Raw genomic sequence first — 20,561 nt, forward strand, 5'->3', positions numbered from 1 at the left:
ACACTGCCTAGTGCTATGAATTTAGCTAAGTAAAGATAAAATAGGCGAACATTAAGAGGGAAGGTAAAAAGATTGTGGGGTGGAGGTGTAGGAGGCTGAATGCATGACATATGACAGTCCGTGCCAAGGATGAGAATGTGAGTACAAACAGAGGGAAATAAATCAAAACCCAGGAAAAAGCAAATGCACCATTTAGACTCATAGTAGTGGGACAATAGGACATTTAACTTTTCTTTATGAAACCTGTGCTTTTTCTGTTTGGAATACTTGTTCTCCGAAAAAGGATATTTTTTCACACCTTTTCTCCTTTCTCCTTATTTCTTCTACCTAGATTGCCTTTTTTTTTTTCTTCATCTAGGCATATCTGACTGATTCACAACTGGAAAGTTATTTATTCTCTGAAGCACCCCATGTTCTCTCTCCACAAGTTAATTCCTCTTTTTTTTTTTGTTTCCCATAGCACTTTTGTTGTGAGTTTGTATTTGGCACCTGTCACATCATAACTTGGTTCTTTTCAACAGTGATTTATTGAGCTTTCTCTTTGTGCCAGGCATCATGCTAGACACTGGGGACAGAGATCAATTAGATACAAATCCTGCCCTCAAGGAGCTCACAGTCTAGAAATGGAGGGGGGAATATAAACAAATCACACAACTGAGGGAGTGTGACAATAAAAGGTATATACAAGGCACAGGTTTAGCACAGAGAAGGTGGTTAGCTTGATCTAGGGACAGAAGGATCAGGAAAGACTTGCTGGATTAGGCGATAAGTCATGTTGCTCTGTTTCTTGAAGTTCAGTGTGAGCTCATTGAGGACAGGGGTTATGCCTTATTCACTTTAGTATCCTCATCACCTAACATAATGCCTAGCACATTGTAGATAGTCAAGATCTACGAGTGGAATTTACTTGAACATGTAAGAATCTGGTTCTAAAAGGCAAAGTGTCTAGAGGCCCATTTTTTTTTTTTAATATTCAATATCATCTTTTTGTCTGGTTTGGTCCAGCTTTGCTTCTGCCTATGTGTGCCTGCACGTTTGAAATGATAACAAAGCTGTTTTCCTTGGTTACGTTGATTGTGAAAATGGCCTTACTATATGGGGTGCCACATATGCTGCTTTTATTTTCTCTTTCATTTAGATGTTTTCTTAATTTATTAACTTGAAAAATTATGTTCAGTTAATTAACTAGTATAAGAAATTTTTAGAGATCCAACAAACTAATAAGATTTTACAGATTTTTGAAAAATACTGTTTTCTTCTTTATGGAAACATGTATTTGTAAATATTAACATTGACTTCAAATAATTATTACAAATAAAGTTCAAAGTATAGATGTCTTTGGTGTTAGGCCAGTTAAAGTCTAACATGTTATTACACAGTACAGAGATGTTGAATCCTATTTAAGTCTGTCTTTGAAACCATGAAACCTGATAGAGTTTCATTAAATTGAATGGAAATTGTGTTTTAAAATGAATTTATAAAACAAAGATTTTAACATGTTATACTAATGGCTCCATATTAATAAAATGCTTGTCTGTGACCTTTAAGATAAGCAATTTCAATAAGAATCATCTGACATCTTTGTGGATCCTGAATAAAACCAAACTGATTATGAAAATGACACATTATAAAAATTTATCCCCATATTTCCTTTTTAGGTATAACATTAAAAAGAACAATATTTAATTTAAAGGGTATAAAAATTCACAGAATCACCATAAATATAGAATCCAGTTTACAGATGACTACAATGAAGAAATCTGTTAGCTAATTATGTAGCAACCTGACTCTGGTTCTCAACATTTTATGAGCTTATGTTCCTTAACACCATATGTTATAGGGAACAGTAAAGACATCTGAATTCAAATATTTTGAAGAAATGTGTATTTAGCAAGTGAATACATGCTAAAAGGAATAATTTACAGCAGCAGTTTCATTACATTTTTCTCTCCAGTTTTTCTAGTTCCCATCTGAAATGCAATGATAAATACAGATATGGAACATACTTCCTACCTGGCAAAAAACATGCTTATTGAATGGGCACACACCTTCTGTCCTTAAATAGTACATAAACCATCTTGTCACCTGCATGGGAAAATCTTGCATTTTAGGATGATGTTGAACACATTGAAATGGAGTACCTATAGAAAGTTTTATTTTACACTGTTCTTCCTTTTAGTCCCCCCAATTTTTTACATTTCTTTTTCCTAATGTGTTGGTAGCAAAAATATTAAACACATACCATTTAAAATTACTAAATAATACATAAAATGAAGTGTGCATTTACACGCATTTACATTTTACAATTGATATCAACTGGGCCATACTTTCTCTGCTGTGATTCATCTTTCTCATATCTTAAGACTGCTGTTGTAATTTTCGTAAGGTCACATAAGTCTCTTTAACAGTTTCATCTGTGATGATTCATGCATATGACAAAGTCTTTTAAAGCTGAATTATTAAATGGGCTATTACTTCTTTTTCGTGCAAACTGCCCTCTCTCAATACACATGGGCAGAAGATTATGACTGTAATGAGTTATTTAGCTGTAAGTTATATCTACAATTTTCTTTTAAAACTTAGACCTTATGGTATATAAAGACATGCCTGTAGATTTTTTTTTTAGTTACTTTTAATTGAAGTCTAGACTTTTTTCTATTGTAATTTCAAAATGCTAAACAAAATGCATTCAAATTAATTTTGGAAGGCTTCTATAAAGTTATATAATCTCTATCCCTTCAAATCCTTTATTTTTGAGGATTAATAAGATATATCTGCCATTGCAAATAAATTTGTGTCAGCTAGAAATTTAGAAGGAAACACAACACTGAATGTTAGTATAGTTAAGACACTTTTTGAAAATAAAAGAATGACCTATTTTTTTGGAGCACTCTTTGTTCTTTGACTTATATTTCAAACACTATTTTCTGTACAGTGATGTGTTCTTCAAATAACTTAACAATTCAGCTTTCATTTGAGGATATACAGTACTTCCAAAAGCAACAGCATATTAGTCAATGGAGCCTAAAATTGAATGTAGATTATTTTTAGGCTTTTATTTGAAACAAGTGGCAACAACTTGTTTATTCAAAGCAATCATTAAAACTGAAACATGAGCTTCCATCTGTGAAATATTTCAGCTGATAGGAAATAAAAATTCACTGTAGTCTGAGGTGAGAAATTGATGCTGAGATAATTAGAATCCAAAGACAGCAAGAGCTGGAATTTCAATGTTGCTTCATTAATTACTAATAAGATGTTTCCTTTGCATTTTTGTGCATGATGAAGAACCTGGGGAAGGAGTCCTGAATAGGTTAGTGCAGTGCAAAAGAAACCACAGTATAATGCTAAAAGTTTTGAATATCTCAAAGTCAGTGATTCTCAATGAATCATCTTAGGACAATGAAGGAAGCAAATCTTGAATTTTAGTCTTTTACCTTATTTTGTAAGTTGTTGCAGGAAACAGAGAGTTTTACATTGTTTAAGTGTGGGTTGCATCCCAGAAAATACTTTGCAGAAAAGTTCCTCCCATTGACATGAAAAGAGTCATGTGTTTCTTGTACAAATAATCGTCTTAAACAAGGAAAGATAAGAGGAACCTGATACAGATATAAATGGTTGGGAACTTTGCCTTTAACTTGTTGCTCTGAATAGTATTGATCTCTCTCTTTTAAGAAAATTGACACAGATATAATTCTTAGTGGAGTCATAAGAGAGATCTTTGTCTCAAATATCATGCAGGGATTCAAGCACAGAATTAGACACATTTTCTATTAACAGTATAGTAAGACAATGCTTATTATGTTCATGAAATATGCAATTCCTTTTCCCTTCACTGATTCATTAGATATAGTAAAATGCACTTAAAACTCTATTTGTTTCTTCCTTTTTTACTGGTTAAATTGTTCTGTTTTTTTTTCTAAGAACATTATGCAAGTTAAAATTAATTTAGGTAATACTTAAAGAAGGGGAGGTGTGAACGGCTTCCATTTGTTTGATTTTTCTTTGTGAAAGAGAGCATAATTTATATCCTGGTTTTAGAGATTCATTCTTAATGATGTACATGTGTTTCTAGAACAATATCATCCATCCCTCTTATAGAATTGAAAATAAAACATCCAAAGAAAGCAGCACACTATTGGAATTTTAAAAACAAAAACTACATAGCACAATAATTGTAAGACAAATCCTACTCTAGCTTAGAAAACAACTAATTTTTACTGCATATTTGTCATGGTACATTTAAATTATAGTTTTAATAAAATACATCTTTAGATCAAAGCTGAAAGAAGACATCAGTAGTAGATCAGTGTATCCCATTTTTCCTCTGGATGATGGATGGCTTATGTTTTTTTAATATATATATTTCCACAGAACATTTCATTCAGTATCATTTTACTCATTTTACTCCTCAAGTACATACAAACATGAGGGCCGGTAGACAAAATATATCCTTGACTCCAACCATGTTTTGGAATATTCATCAGCTGAGTAAATCCATGCAGTTTATTTCAAACTTTTATGTCAATAAAATGGCTTTGCTGATGCAGTTTTTCTCCTTTAGATGGCAATATGGCAAATGACACTTTTATTTCTCAGGCAAAGAAGAAAGAGAAACCTGTACAGTGAAATCTCTTAGGAAACATTTAAGTCTGCTAAAGTGAACATCTACATTCACCTGTGTTCTCTGTTAGGTGTTGGTATTAGGGGAAAAAAGCCTATTAGGAAAGTTACTCATGGATTTAATTTATAATTGGTGGAACTCAGTTGAATTTCCCACCATTGTAAACATCCACATAATGCCATGAAAAAAAGTTCATGTATATTGCATTTTTTTTTTCCAGTTATTGTCTAGGCAAGTTTTTACTTGTTTGAGGTTTCTAGAGATAATGCAGCTCAGACACTCCTGGGTGCCCTCTCAAATTCGTGGGTCCTCCTGTTTCTACCTTTCTTATTTTCCTGTAAGTGCTTCCATTTGTTACTGTTCCCTTGGGTATGTCCTGGCCTTTGCCGACGTTGTTTTCGGTCCCTTTTCCAAACCTGTTCACAGAACTCATCCATCGTATTCAGATTGGGGTGGTTGATGAGTTGCATGAAGTCTCTGTACCAGACCTTCTGGCTAGGTGTCATGCTGTTGGACATTTCTTTGGTCTTAGAGGCATCTCCATCATCATCTTTATGAAGAAGTTCTTCCAAATGCTCTGTGTCAATGACTTCTAGGGTAACCTTAAGAAGAGTTTGTATGAACCCATGTTCCACTGCATGACAGAGGTAATTGCCTGAATCCTTCCTATGTAGACTACGTAGCAGAAGCCCTTGTTCTGTCCTGATGATATGATCGTCTACTCTGATCTAGCAGGTTAAAAGAAAAAGGCAGTGTAAAATATACATATTAAAAGAAGTATAAGCTCTGAAACTCTGTGTTTGTAAAAAAAATTATAAGACACATTTTAGCAGTTAATAAAATTTGTAAGATAATTGATAGCATATTTCCAATAAGAGATTATAATATCTGTCAATTATTTTTAAGATACATTGAAAAATATTGGTTAAATTACTGTTTTAATATAATTTCTTATTATAATAATTTAAAATATTCAAGATAATTGGAGGAAAGTGCAAAGATACTTTATGAATTTAAAAGTAGGTATATAAACATGGGATAAAATTAACATTAAATACTACAATTAAAACTACAGAACCATGGTACTAGAAAAATATGGAGCATTTGAATGAATTTATAATAATATTTCAAGAAATGAATTTTGAAGAATAGAAGTTGAACAAGCAGAAAATTTCATGCTTACTAATTATTTATTTCATTTATTTGATCTTGAATGGGAATATATATGAGACTATATTCTGGAATATTTGTAACCTCACTTTTATTTTGAATACAGTTTACAATAGAGGTCTCAAAAAGCCTAACCTGGTAATGTATAAAGTCAATCTTGCATTTTATGATGGGATTATTTTTCTGTACACAATTTTTTACTCCTATGGAGGTATAAATGGATCAAATGAGGGGTGAGATCTGCCTCATCCTGCATGAATAGTTGACATCTGAGTTTATACTGCAGCATTAAATCCTTTATCCTACATCTATTACTTTCTTTTCTCAACCTCCCTTCCCCATTTAAGGAGGAAGGTAATAGAGAAAGGAAAACAGATTTTGAAAGCATAATTATTGAACATAATTTAAAATTAGTAGGAGGTTTTTTTAATTTGTGCACAAATATAAACAACATAATTTCTTTGTAGCTAAACACTGTAAGAAATAAGGGGAGGAGCCTAAAATGTATCCCCAAACTGTTTGTGGGACAGAAACTCTTACCAGGTCATCTTTGTTTCTCTAATTCCTAGTACAAAGTCTGTCACGTAATCAGTCTCCAATAAATACTTGTTTAAGGAGTGAGCGATTGATTGGCTCAGAAGAGGATAAGCATTCTCAGTGCTTTTTCTTTTCTCAAGTAAAAAATACAGGGGTTACTTAACAGTATATGTTAGATATAAATGATCCAGTCAGTTTCATTCCCATACCTCTTCTTTTCGCTCTTCATTTCGTCTCTGGAATTGCCAATAGACCAGTGCTCGCTGTGACTTTGGACTGCATTCCAAAAACGTGCTACTATTCTCTACGCCATAGATGATTCGCTCTTCGGGGCTGTGGCCATGATGATTATCTGGCCGGTGATGAGAAAATGAAATGAGAAAATATTAGAGAAGTAATCTCAACTTTCCAAAGTTTTTATTTGGAAATTCAGGAGATAAGTTATTGCCAAGTTGGAAGCTGTTTCAAATTGATTGAGGATGGCAGAAATGTCAATGATGTAAGGTTTCAGAACCCAAATGCCTACCTTAATCGACTAATCATTTTGGTATGGGTTATAGAAAACATAGAGATTTGCCTAAGAGAAAATGGCATTACATTAACAAAATCAGTCATGTGTGTAGTATAACTATAAGTCTTTATATGTCATGATAAATACTCTACAGGAAATTATTTTCACTGAAAAACTCTGTGCTTGGACTAATGGGGCCAGTTTGTATTATATTATTCTGTAACACAATAAGTTATTGGAATAACTTTTTGGAAACAAGGATCTATTTCTGAGAAATTATTTTGCTTCTATGTTTTTTATCTGTAAAATTAAATTTGCCAACCAATATTTATCTAGCATTTTACAGAAAGTACAGTGCAGCAAATTTATACTACCCACCAATAATTCTTAAATAATCCACAAGTTTGTTCTGAAGATCAGTTGGGGTAAAAAGTTAGGGATGGCTTTGAAAAAATGATGCATAATTATAATGCAATGTGGTTTCAATTGTTCTTATTTTAAAATGACACATCTTTTATTATTTTCAGGAATTAGGCTACGGAATATGGCAAAAGTACATAATAAAATGCAGCAAAAAGAAAACCCGTTTCCTGATTAAGTTTCTATTATTTTACCCTTTATGTAACCTCCTTCAATGTGGTAAATGAAACACAGTTCAGATCAAAAGTACGACACAGGGAGTCTAGATAAAACTCATTTAGAGAACAAAACTCCTTACTATCATGTATAATCCTGTTTCCATTATGACATCCTGTACAATCTGAAACTCATTAAATTAATTTAGAAAATAATAAATATGTTTTACATGCAGAGAAAGCTGACGGTGTAGACAGATGAAAAATTTTTGCTCTCTACTTGAAACTCAGCTAGATTTTTAATTTAAAAAATGTTTCCCCCCTTTTTTGTCATCACTTTGACAGTTTTACTCTTGTCATCATCAACTGAATACTTTTGACTGTCATAGCTGATATGATTTGCTCTCACTAGATTTAAAGCCTTCAAAAATGCTGCCCCCATACAATCCTTGTACAAGGCCTATGTCTATCATCTCCTACTCTCATCATACCCTACTTCATTCCACCTTCTGCCTTCAATTTCTGTCTCCAGGGGTGTCAACCTCAATGCATGTTTTCCCATTGCCCTAGGTGTGAAACAGACCTCTTCTAATATTGGGAAATATCTGTCCCTTCTTATTGAAAAGATCAATACCCTGGAAATAGGAAAAAATCAAAAATGACTGCAATGTAAAGAAACAATATTTAACTGATTCCAAGTCATATTTTAAAAAATACTGGAGATGCATATCTTCATGTGTCAATATCTACATTGTACAGGCTTTTTTTCTCCCTCTGAAATTATTAGTGCATCTTGAATTGAATGCATATGGAACATGTTGCTATACTGGTTTGTAAGATACCTGCTTCCTGGTATACAGGTGAATTTAATTACTATGGACAACAGGGGCTGAAAAATCTGTAATTCAGGAGCTACTATGAATAATTAGAATTCATTGTCACAGAAGTTAATGCTGTTTACATTGAATATTTTTTTTCTAACTTTTCGGCAGTTTAAACTTTTTTATTAAGAAATACTTTTAGGAGGAGACCTTTCATTCAATTTCTATATATGAATGACTTATAATATATATGACAGCAAAACATAGAAAAATCCACTAGATTTAGAAACAAACAACCCAGTGATCTGCCAGCATCTTCTTTCTCAACAGCCATGTCTCCTAGGCCTATTTTTGTGGGTAGAAATTTATGGTTATAACTGACTTGTCTCTTGCATAATCTGCTAAAGTTACTAAAGAAAACTAAGGTCTGGAGACAACAGATTCTGGAGAGGATGTGGAGAAATGGGAACACTTTTACACTGTTGGTGGGAGTGTAAATTAGTTCAACCATTGTGGAAGACAGTGTGGCGATTCCTCAAGGACCTAGAAATAGAAATTCCATTTGACCCAGCAATCCCATTACTGGGTATATATCCAAAGGATTATAAATCGTTCTACTATAAGGACACATGCACACGAATGTTCATTGCAGCACAGTTTACAATAGCAAAGACCTGGAACCAACCCAAATGCCCATTGATGATAGACTGGACAGGGAAAATGTGGCACATATACACCATGGAATACCATGCAGCCATAAAAAACGATGAGTTCGCGTCCTTTGTAGGGACATGGATGAACCTGGAAACCATCATTCTCAGCAAACTGGCACAAGAACACAAAATCAAACACCGCATGTTCTCACTCATAGATGGGTGTTGAACAATGGGAACACATGGATACAGGGAGGGGAGCACTATACATTGGGGTCTGTTGGGGGGAGTAGGGGGGACAGCGGTGGGTGGGGAGCTGGGGAAAGATAGCATGGGGAGAAATGCCACATATAGGTGAAGGGGAGGAAGGCAGCAAATCACACTGCCACGTATGCACCTATGCAACAATCTTGCATGTTTTTCACATGTACCCCAAAACCTAAAATGCAATTAAAAAAAAAAAAGAAAACTAAGGTACAAGTAAGTTATTACTCTCAAACATGGAACTTCATATAAATCCTTCAATACATTAATTTATACGAGGAGTCATGTAACTAGTATAATAGAAAATAAAAGTCTTTCAATACCAATGCAACACCAATGGGTACATAAAAAAATCACTGAGTTGTCTTCTTTGTAATGAATTGAGTAATTCTAGTTGGTCCACAGAGATCATTTTCGGGTCATCTATCTTGTAGTCCTAGGTAACCTGCTCAGTTTTCTTTTCCTCCAAAACATCCTCTGGTGGTGGCAAACTTTTCCCAATGTACCAGAAAACATATAAAAATAATTATTTCAATAGAAAATATTTTCTTACATTAAAAAACTATTTCATTTTATCTGCTACTTCTTTATAGTGGAATCTAGAATATATAGAATATTAGATAGTATTTGATTTAGCAAAGATGATAACAAATTGTTTTAAGTTTAATATAGTAATATTTCACACTCATTAAGAAACATTCTGATATTCAGGTACTTTCTCATCTGAATAAGGCAAGAACCACAACTAATTAATTTGGTTTATGAGCTTGATGCCCTTAGTAAGTTTGCTTTGATAACCACTCTTGACAGTACCTCAAGATCTCATTATTTCCTAAGTTGACCCTTTCTTTTCCCCTTTTGTCCAACAAAAAGAAACAGAAACATCCAGCTAGTAACCAGTGAAGGTAAAAGCCCTGTCATGTTAACTATCAATGATGGTTAAGATACAGAGGGACTTACTATTGTATTTCTTTGGTTTAAGACTCTCCTATTTTATGTTTTGTTAGGTTCTGTTACCATCAGCAATAATTATTAAAAGTATATTTTTATTAGATAGTTGTTTCTATTAAGTCTTCTGCCACACACAGGTTGTTTCTACCATCAGCAACTTCTAATTTAGAAACAGAACTTTTATTTAAAATGGCCTCAGCCAAGAACCCATATATTTGGGTGTTCAGAAGTAATTACCTGTAAAAAAAAAGTTTCTGTTAATTTCCCCTAACCTGATATCTTATAGATACCTAATCAATATTTTAAAAAATAATAATTAGAAGGCATTCAATAAATATCCATTCCCTTTCCTGACTGTTCTACCACAACCACTTGCATAAATTTTGTACAATATAGGAAACTTTAGAAATCCAGTAACAATGTGTTCTGTTTCCCTCCAGCCCCCTTCTCTCCCCAGCTCCAGAAAATAGTAAAAACAGGAATCATTTTTCAGTTCTTATCTTATAACCTTATTAAGTTCTTCACTGTTTCTTAGGATGTCAAATATAGTATCAATTTTAAAAATTATGTTGTTTATAACTGATGCATAATATTTGTACATATCTATAGGGTACAGTGTGATGTTTCAATATGTTGTAAAATGATCAAATCAGGGTAATTACCATATCCATCACTTTAAACATTTATCATTTCTTCCTGGTGACATGTAAAATCTAGCTATTTTGAAATATATACTACTTTATTATTTGCTAGAGTCTCCCTTACTGCATGCTATCAATTTGATTGTTTTATTAAAGCAATCAACCGTACATATAAATGGCAGCACAGTATAGCTGTACTCTAGGTACTTTTCAGAGAGTATAATATTTAACTCACGGTTATCCAACATAAACAAAAACTCAACTGAGGAAATATTGTTGATTACATATTTTCTGAAGGATATGAAATTTTATATATTCAGAATAAGAGTAATCTAAAATCTCCTTCTGTATTAAACCAGTTGATCTGAGAGCAGTTTACAAGCAGTCTACATTACATGATGTCATCAGACAATTGATTTTATTAAATTGTTTTTGGCAGGGTGTTCCCACCCTTTGCTAAGTAAGACCTTTCTCAATACTCTATGGTGTTACTCACTGTATTCATGTCACAATATTTTGGATTATGGTATTTATTGCATTGCAGTGTTTATGTTCACCTTTGGGAAGTTCTTCTTTCTGGTTTTACTTTCTAGAAATTATTGAAATTGGCCGGGCGCGGTGGCTCAAGCCTGTAATCCCAGCACTTTGGGAGGCCGAGGCGGGTGGATCACGAGGTCAAGAGATCGAGACCATCCTGGTCAACATGGTGAAACCCCGTCTCTACTAATACAAAAAATTAGCTGGGCACGGTGGCGCGTGCCTGTAATCCCAGCTACTCAGGAGGCTGAGGCAGGAGAATTGCCTGAACCCAGGAGGCGGAGATTGCAGTGAGCCGAGATCGCGCCATTGCGCTCCAGCCTGGGTATCAAGAGCGAAACTCCGTCTCAAAAAAAAAAAAAAAAAAAAAAAGAAATTATTGAAATTCTCTTGAACAACTGTCTTATTTTTAAATGAACTTTGTGATCATACTTCTATCTACACCAACTAACCAAAAGCAGTCAGACTAACACTTATGTCTTACCCTTATAACTTCTTGGTAAATATCCTTGCTGCATGTCAGTCTGGCTTTGTTCTCTCTCAGTCTACTTGCTCTATCTGTCTGACATTGTTATTATTTTTATCTTATCTTTATTTTTAACAAACAATTACAATTGCAACTTATCTTTTATATATTCCATAAGTCATTTAGCAAGTTTAGACAGTGAAATATTTTTATAACCCTTTTTGTTTTTGGAGACAGAGTCTCACTCTGTCACCCAGGCTGGAGTACAGTGGTGCGATCTTGGCTCGCTGCAACCTCCGCCTCCCAGGTTCAAGGGATTCTTTTGCCTCAGCCTCCTGAAGAACTGGGATTACAGGTGCCTGCCACCATGACCAGCTAATTTTTATATTTTTAGTAGAGACGGAGTTTTACCATGTTGGTCAGGCTGGTCTCAAACTCCTGACCTCAAGTGATCCTCCTGCCTCAGTCTCCCAAAGTACTGGGATTACAGGCATAAGCCACTGCACCAGGCTTTCATAACCCCTTCTATTTTTGTTGTTCTTAAAATATATTTGTACCAAAATATTAGCACAATGTCTGGGCACAGCAATAGTCATAAACATGTCAGGTGACATCATTACTGCTGTTGTGATAGTTTCAACTGCGAATTAAATCTTAAAATCCTTTATTGAGAATCCAAATGAAGACAAATTACACTCCTCAATGTAAATCCTACTCCCCTACAACCATAAATAAAATGTATATATTTCTTGTTCTATATTTCCCCCCAAAAAGTCTCTTTTTATCTCCTGAGAGTATGTGTAGTTATATTTGTTACAATTATTTTTAATATTGGTTATTCCCTCCAGCCACCACACTGTGTATTCATAATCCTGGCAGAACGGTAATCATAAACGCTTAGCTGATGTTTAGTGAATGGCAAATGCAGGTAACATACTGAATTTAAAACCTGAAATTTCATGTAACTTTGACATCCTCAAGACATAGAGTTATCATAATTATATAAAAGAAATGAATGAAAATTTAATCAATCAAAAAGGGAATAGGGTTTATAACCCTGATTATGATGGAATACTTTATTCAACTGCTGGTGGATGTAAGCATTTCAAATATTCTGAATTTATTAAGTTTGATAATGTTATAAAAATTGACTTGAGAGAGGGTGGGAGAAGGTGATGACTAATCATGAATACTCCAAAATCAAAAATTCCAAATATGGAGTAAGAGGAAGAGAACTGAGAATATGAATATCTTCTTACATCTCTAGAATACCTATACCACTAAAAGATGTCATGTAATAGGTAATTTTGCAGGCTACCACAAAGAAAGCAATCTCGCTTTAAATCATTTTTAAATAAATTTCACACTTAGAAAGCAACTGTTTTGAATACAAACTTTTGTCATTAAAATTGCCAGTTGAAAAGAAGAGTATTCTTGTTAAATGGGCATAATGATTTCTCATGGGTTCAACAATCTGAATCGTTAGAACAAAATAATGGAGAGCAACAAAACATCAAAATTATTTTAAAAGCACCGCAGTGTGTTTGGATAACACAATGTTTCAATATGTTGCAGCTGTTAATGACAAGAAATAATGTTTTAAGGAAGCAATCTTCAATTAATCATTTCCTCTTTTAGTTGGATAATTTATGGAAATGAAATGAAGCTAATAAACCAGAAAGAATGGGAGGAAAGAAAATAGTTAAATAAATTGCTTCCTTTTGTAACAACAAAAAAGTCATGATATCCATCATTCGACCAGAAATATCATGTTGCTAAAGGCCTTATTTAGCATTTGATTCTCTTCCAATACAGCAGAAACAGAAGGCATCACATTTCAGCTTTCTATTTATTCACTCTCCATTTTAACCCCATAAATGTCTCGCAAGATTGAAATGTTAATAATGCAACCATCTTAGGAAATTTGATGTTATGTAGAGAAGACAGAGATGGATGAGGTTGTGAACTATATTCATTCAACTTTGATTTGTTATCAATTTTGATGTTCTTCCACTTTATTATAAGTTTAATTTGTAAATAATACATGTAAAACTAAAACTTAATTTAGGAGATGGGTAAATGAATGCATATTATTTTACATACATATTTAGGTTATTTAACAAATACAGTTAGTTGCTGTACCACATAAAGAGAAATAAAATTCCAGTTGTTTTCATTATAATTTTAATATTTCTCTCAATAATACTCAGTATCAAAGGTCAAGTACAAGAGGAAAGGAAATGTTGCCCATAAACTCTTGGTGACACAGAATACTGTAGCAATGCCTAACTGAAGTATAAACAGCACTACTTAGATTTTTCTCATTGGATTCTATAAGATTTTCTGCAGAAATACAATAGATGCACTATCAATAGAAAAGACTTACTTCAAGTGGATGGAAAACATTTCAAAGGTGTGTCAATATCTCTTGAGAAGACATAAAATATTTTAAAATTTGTAAAACTGAAAAAAAAGTTAATTCATTCTTAGCATTCATGTATGCTTGAGTATTAAGATGGCTAACAGGCCAGGTGCAGTGGCTCACGCCTGTAATCCCAGCACTTTGGGAGGCCGAGGAGGGTGGATTACCTGAGGTCAGGAGTTTGAGACTAGCCTGGCCAACATGGTGAAAACACGTATCTACTAAAAAAAACAACAAACAAACAAAAAATTAACCAGCCATGGTATGGCATGCCTGTAATCCCAGCTACTTGGGAGACTAAGGCAGGAGAATCGCCTGAACCTGGGAGGCAAAGGTTGCAGTGAGCAGATATCGCACTATTGCACTCCAGCCTGGGCAACAAATGCAAAACTCCATCTAAACAAACAAACAAACAAAGATGGCTAATAAACTATTTAATAATATCATATATTGTAGTGCACATAAAACAAAATCTATAGTATCTACCAAAGTATATAATAGTATTGTTTGTTTACTTTTCAAGGTAATGCCTAGTACAATGTTTTTCCATGTCTAGCATGATATTTTTACCAATTAGATTCTGTGTAAATGTTCAATGTGTGTTTGCAGGCATGTGTGCATGTACCAAGAAATGAAAGCATGAATGTGCAGTTAAGAACATGGATGTGTGCTTAACCTATTTACTAGAAATATTACCAATAAATATGAAGCTAGTGGATGTAACTTGCCAAGTACAAAACGACAATGAAATATTAAAGAAAATTTAAACTTGTAATTTATCAACTTGCTAATATTTTAATTTTAAACTACTTTGCTTTATGCCCTAAATTAAGATGGCTTTGGTGCTGGGAAGTAATTATTAACCAAGATGTAGCATTTAGAATTTTACAGTTTAAGTAGTTTCTAATCTTTCTTGAATACATAGATTCCTGAGGATTTGTACTTAAAATTGGCTATGTGTCTGTGTATGTGTGTGTACATACATATGTGTGTGTCTATATATGTGTATGTATATATATATAGACACACACATAAACATATATATGCACACACATATAGAGAGATATATATTAATATATAGATGAAAGGTTAAACAGTCATAGGGCCAGGATATGTGAATTTTGTTATTCATAAATAATTGTTTTTTGGGATAGAGTTACCAGTATCTTACTTTCAGAGATGATTAATTTGAAATATAATGAAATTTATGTGTTAGGAGGTTAACTTTGAAGCCACTTGAATTGTACATTGAACAATTCAATTATACATTGTACACTGAAGTACACTGAAGACTGTACTTAATATCTTGCGATGTCATGGGCTAATATGCTTCCTTAGTATATGGCAGGCTGAAATTCATTTACTTAAAAAGCAATATCAATGTGAAGAGATGTACTGTAATATTTAGTCTATATTGAACATCTGGTATGTTTTATTTTCATGATTTTATAGCAAATGCATAAAAGAAAGCACAAAGAATCTCTATGCCAGAGCAAAATTACCATAGGAACGTTTACTTAAAAAAATCAGGAAACATGAACTTTAATGTTGCATTTACTTTTCCCCAAGAGATATAATGGGAGATAGAAAACACCCATTTGCCGAAGCAGAAACCTTCCATAAACAATAATGAAAATACCATCTTGTATTTTAATGATATGTGATCCTTATAACTCTTGGTATAAAAAATGCAGCATGCTTTAAAAAAAATCTCAGTTTATAACAGTTAAATTGTAGGTGTATGAACAGGTGTCTCTGATGACATACTTAAAGATGTCAGTGAATAATAATGATATGCAAGCTATTTCAAACCTGTTCTTATTCATGTTATCTGTGCATTTGCCTTGCACACATGTAATATGAATAATTAGATTTTTTTTCCTAAGCAGAAGACAAGTATCATGATGACTGATTATCTCGAGTGAAAATATTCAAAAAGGGTTTATAAAAGTCATAGAAGATAATACTGGAAGGATTCAATTCTAAGATGCACACTTCTTTATACTTTAATAGCTCTCATATAAGAATGTGTCTTACAGTTGCTCTTGATCTGAGTTGAAATTGCTTTCTTCCAGGAGAAATTCTTTCTAACTTCTGCCAGACATGTAGGATCCTACTGACATGATACCTCTTTAAAGTCTCTGTCTGAAATTTGGGTCCATTCTGTTTGTGTGAATTCAGAAAGTAAATCTTTGTAAGTACCAACTTGTAGTTCAAAAAGTATTTTTAATCCCTTTCTGACCTCCCATGATTATGACTTAAATAAGCAATTTTCCTTGCTACTATCATCTGAATAGAGTTTATTTCTCCTTTAGACTAGTCCTGAGTCATCTGGTGTCCCAGTTTGATGCTGGGAACATCTAGTAGACTTCCCATCCTCAGCAGGGTTTTTTTTCCTTAGAATTACATAAAAGAATGGTGTACTTTATATTATGTCATCTGAGATTTGATGATGAAGTTTTATAATTTATTAAAGGTAGGGATTATTTTTAAGGCTGACATCATGCTCATTTGTCAAATCCTGAAGCTACTCTTGGGGTTAAATGCTCAGATTCATTACTGGAAGAGGCTAAGGCACAGACTATAATAGTACTCCTACAAAATACTAAATTTACAGTTCTGCAGATCATAAAGATGGCATTGCCAAAGTTATTTTACAAAATTTTGGAATGATTCTGATGCTAACCAAGATATAAATTGAGATGGACCATTGTGGAGATAATTAAGAAGATCAAATTCTGTGGACATTTTCCTGTGGAGATGCAAGAAAGGTAATGCATGCCTGCAAAACTATTAGAAAGTGAAATTCAATGATGCCATTAAATTATTAAACTAGAAGATAGGACATAAAATATTTCAAAGATTCAGAAACCTAACATGATGTTATGTCTTCTTTTTTTAAAACAATCGGTACTGATAGTGTAGTTTGTTTTTTTTTTTTCCTTTCTGGACGTGTAAATCATAATACAGCTTGTTCTTAGTGAGAAAGAAAATGGGAGGTAGTTTAGAGGTAAATTGCCTTGGTCAGTCATTTTCTTGAGTGCAAAGTCAGATGAGCTCCAGTGTTGTACCCAGCAATTATTTTAGGGAAGGGAACAGATTGGAAACAACCTGAGATTTCTCTTTAGCATCCTGTATGAGGTATAAGTGGGAAGACAAGATTTGACAGCACATATATATTAAGAAGATTTGATACTAAAATCTCTCCTAGGTGACCAGCCATCAGTGACAGAGGAGAGAGTCCTGGGATCAAGGGGAAATGGAGCTGGATTTTTTTGTTTCACTTGGCCTAGTTCACCACTTGGACCACTTTATACATAAGGGAGCAGAGTGCCACGTGAGTGTTAAATATTTCACCTAAAGTGAAATATCTTCCACCTTAACTGAGTTACTTTTGTATAGAGTCTCTCTATTAAAACCTCTGGATGTGTAAACTATAGAGTGTTACAGAATATGTTTACCATTTACAGCTGGAACTGATCATCCTGAAGTGTGTAATTTGGCTTCATGTTGCTTAGAAGCTTTCTGTGAAAACATCTCATATCTTTATATGTTTCCACATGAGCCCATATATTTTATTCAATGTGAGAAGTGATATTAGCAAGACAACATACATGATTTAATAAGGCTGGGCTCTGGATTTTTGCCCATCTTACTTTCAAATACTGACATCAACTATTCCAAAATAATCACAGATTGCTAATGGTAAGACTCAGACTCAGCCTGGCCAAATGGGAATGCCTGACTTAGTTTCCAGATTATTTGAAATTTACTGCAATCTATGGTGTATATGCTTTATGTTTGGTCAGTTATCAAAACAAGCAGACAAGGAAAAAAGAGTCATTTTAAAAAAGAGTGTTTTTATTGCTGCAGAGCTTCTTGGGCTAGTTTACCCTTTCCTACCATATATCAAGAACATCTAGAGTTGTTTACCACAACCCTCCCCAAAAAAGACCCTGTAACATTGAACAATAGCACTTCCTCTTCTCCCTATAGTATGCATTCTGATGTAAGAATCAGGAGGGAAATTTATTTACACTCACTTTACGTTTTATAGCCAGGCCATTCTATATGCCAAATTTTAATAGTCTTTAACCACTCTAATTTCATCAAAACACATTCTTAATATCTGAAACACTCTCTAAAGCCCAGTCATTCAATGGCCAACAATATTTATTTATCCACAGTCTTACTTTTCAAAAAAAAATTCCTTTGGTCAGTTTTTCCCTGTATATATTTACACTTGTAACTCTAACACAAATATAATTTTGAAATACTAACTGAATCTATAAAGGGATCACTAAACAAATGGATGTGCCATTAAAATTATATATGCATATAATCTCTAACAATTTTCAAAACACAGCATAGTGCCCTACACATGGTGGTATGTAATCAATATTTATTAGTTAATTGATTAATTCATATTGATGTTTGCTAAGAGAGATTTTGGTTTTGAATATAATGATGTTATTAATAAGAATATATGACAGGAGTTTTTTTTTTACAAAAATCAATAAGTGCTATTAGTTCAAATCTCACTGAAAAATAAAAGTAATAAGATAAGTAGCTAGATTATAACTTGAAATTTTTAGATCATTCATTCATTCAATAAATACTTGTTATCTACAATATTCATAATGTTATATCTGATATAACCCTAGAAATACACAACAAGCAAAATAATATTTTAACATGGAGATTAAAGTCTGATTGGTTCTAGTTACATTCTCTTGATTCTTTTACTTTCAGTAATTATCTTTAACCCTCCACATACAGGCAAATAGATTCTTTAGTGTAATGAATTGATATTTCAAAATACTACGTTGCTGGAATGGTGCTGAACATAATTCAGTATTATTTTTCCATGAAATAAATTAATGAAAGTCTAGCAAATACTTTATTATTTGATTGAAATATGCCATTTGAAAAAAATCTAAGGAGAGTGTTCAATAAATGTGCCATACTCATGCAGGGACAGTCATAGCATTTACTTTAGTTTAGTGGTCTCTCTTTTTTTTTTGAGAGGGAGTCTCGCTCTGTGGCCCAGGCTGGAGTGCAGTGGTGCGATCTAGGCTCACTGCAACCTCCGCCTCCCGGGTTCAATCGATTCTCTTGCCTCAGTCTCCTGAGAAGCTGGGACTAGAGGCGTGCGCCACCACGCCCTGCTAATTTTTTGTATTTTTTGTAGAGACGGGGTTTCACCGTGTTAGCCAGGATGGTCTCTATCTCCTGACCTCGTGATCAGCCTGCCTCAGTCACCCAAAGTGCTGGGATTACAGGCGTGACCCACCGCACCCGGCTGGTCTCTTTCTTAGGTATAGTGAAGTTAATCAAAGACAGAAAAGTCCCTGACAGTAAAATTTGCAAGCAAAGTGGGTCCAAAACACTGGTTTCACTCATGGTTACCCGTCTTCTGGTATTAGGATTCCCCAAACAATCCTGTGAGCATTCATAAATCAAATACCAGCATATCCAGCTTATGCCTCAGCGGGATCTGAATTTTAGAAAGTAAGTTTTGGAATGTATGCTGGGGTGCTATGTGTGGCAGTGTTTTCTTAAAATTCATAAACATGAATATTGTACACCCACAATTTGTAAATCAAAGTTAACCAATAAATAATATTAGTACTACTTTTAGAATAAATGGCACCAAAATATTAATAGATTAATTACTTTAAGTGACAATGTTTACATTGTACATTTTAGCCATTGTTAACTATGTTTGTTAGCAGTGTTGTCATTGATAAATTTCCCCAGCAGAGGGAAGCATAACCTCATTATTATTTCCATAATAATATGGCATACTATGTTTGAATTGAGGAAAGTGGGGCATCACTACAATTTTTTTCCATTTTAAGTGAAGGTTGGTTGATATTTCTGCATTAACAAAGCAACTTTGACATTAAATAGGCTTTGACATCTTTTAGGAAGCAAAAAATGAATTTGGTTCAAACTGCCCAGTTTAAGGGAATATCCTGCTAGTAATTCAGTGTAAAGATATCTACGTTATTTTCTGCTTGACCAAGATACCAAATAATTATATATTAGGTTTATATCATGAGCACATAAATGAATCATTTGCAAGGCTTATTTTAAGTCTATAGTTTCTTCTTTGATATTTTAATTAACATTTCCATTGCCTACCCCTCTCAGATTGCTACTAAATACAAAATGAAATACTTAAACATGGCTTCTTTTTGTTAATACAAGAAAGTTGAGCTTTAAACCTTGTAAGCATCTAAAATTTTGAATTTATCATAATAATAAAATATAAATCAGTGCTCTGTGTTCTTTAGGATTTTCTTTCTGTAAGATTTTATTTCTCTTCTGCTGTATTTCTTTAAGTATTCTGGGAAAGATTATGCAGATATGCATTGCATGTGTAT

At 33.5% G+C, this 20,561-nt stretch overlaps 1 protein-coding gene across 5 annotated transcripts in view; it reads right to left on the bottom strand.

Annotated features, from left to right (window-relative positions):
* Positions 1-4,190: 4,190 nt before the first annotated feature.
* Positions 4,191-20,561, bottom strand: part of SEMA3A (semaphorin 3A) — a 497,295-nt gene continuing 480,924 nt past the window's right edge. For all 5 annotated transcript variants that reach the window (XM_064375108.1, XM_064375121.1, XM_064375130.1 and 2 more), the window contains 2 exons: positions 6,541-6,683; positions 4,191-5,352 (listed from right to left, as the gene is read on the bottom strand). In XM_064375108.1, coding sequence (XP_064231178.1) covers positions 4,897-5,352; positions 6,541-6,683 — 599 coding nt within the window. In that variant the 3' untranslated portion in view covers positions 4,191-4,896. The remainder of the gene's footprint in view (positions 5,353-6,540; positions 6,684-20,561) is intronic.

The sequence above is a fragment of the Aotus nancymaae genome, unplaced genomic scaffold (genome assembly GCF_030222135.1).
Source record: "Aotus nancymaae isolate 86718 unplaced genomic scaffold, 86718_ANA_hifiasm-v0.15.2.pri h1tg000002l, whole genome shotgun sequence".
Lineage (NCBI taxonomy): Eukaryota > Metazoa > Chordata > Mammalia > Primates > Aotidae > Aotus > Aotus nancymaae.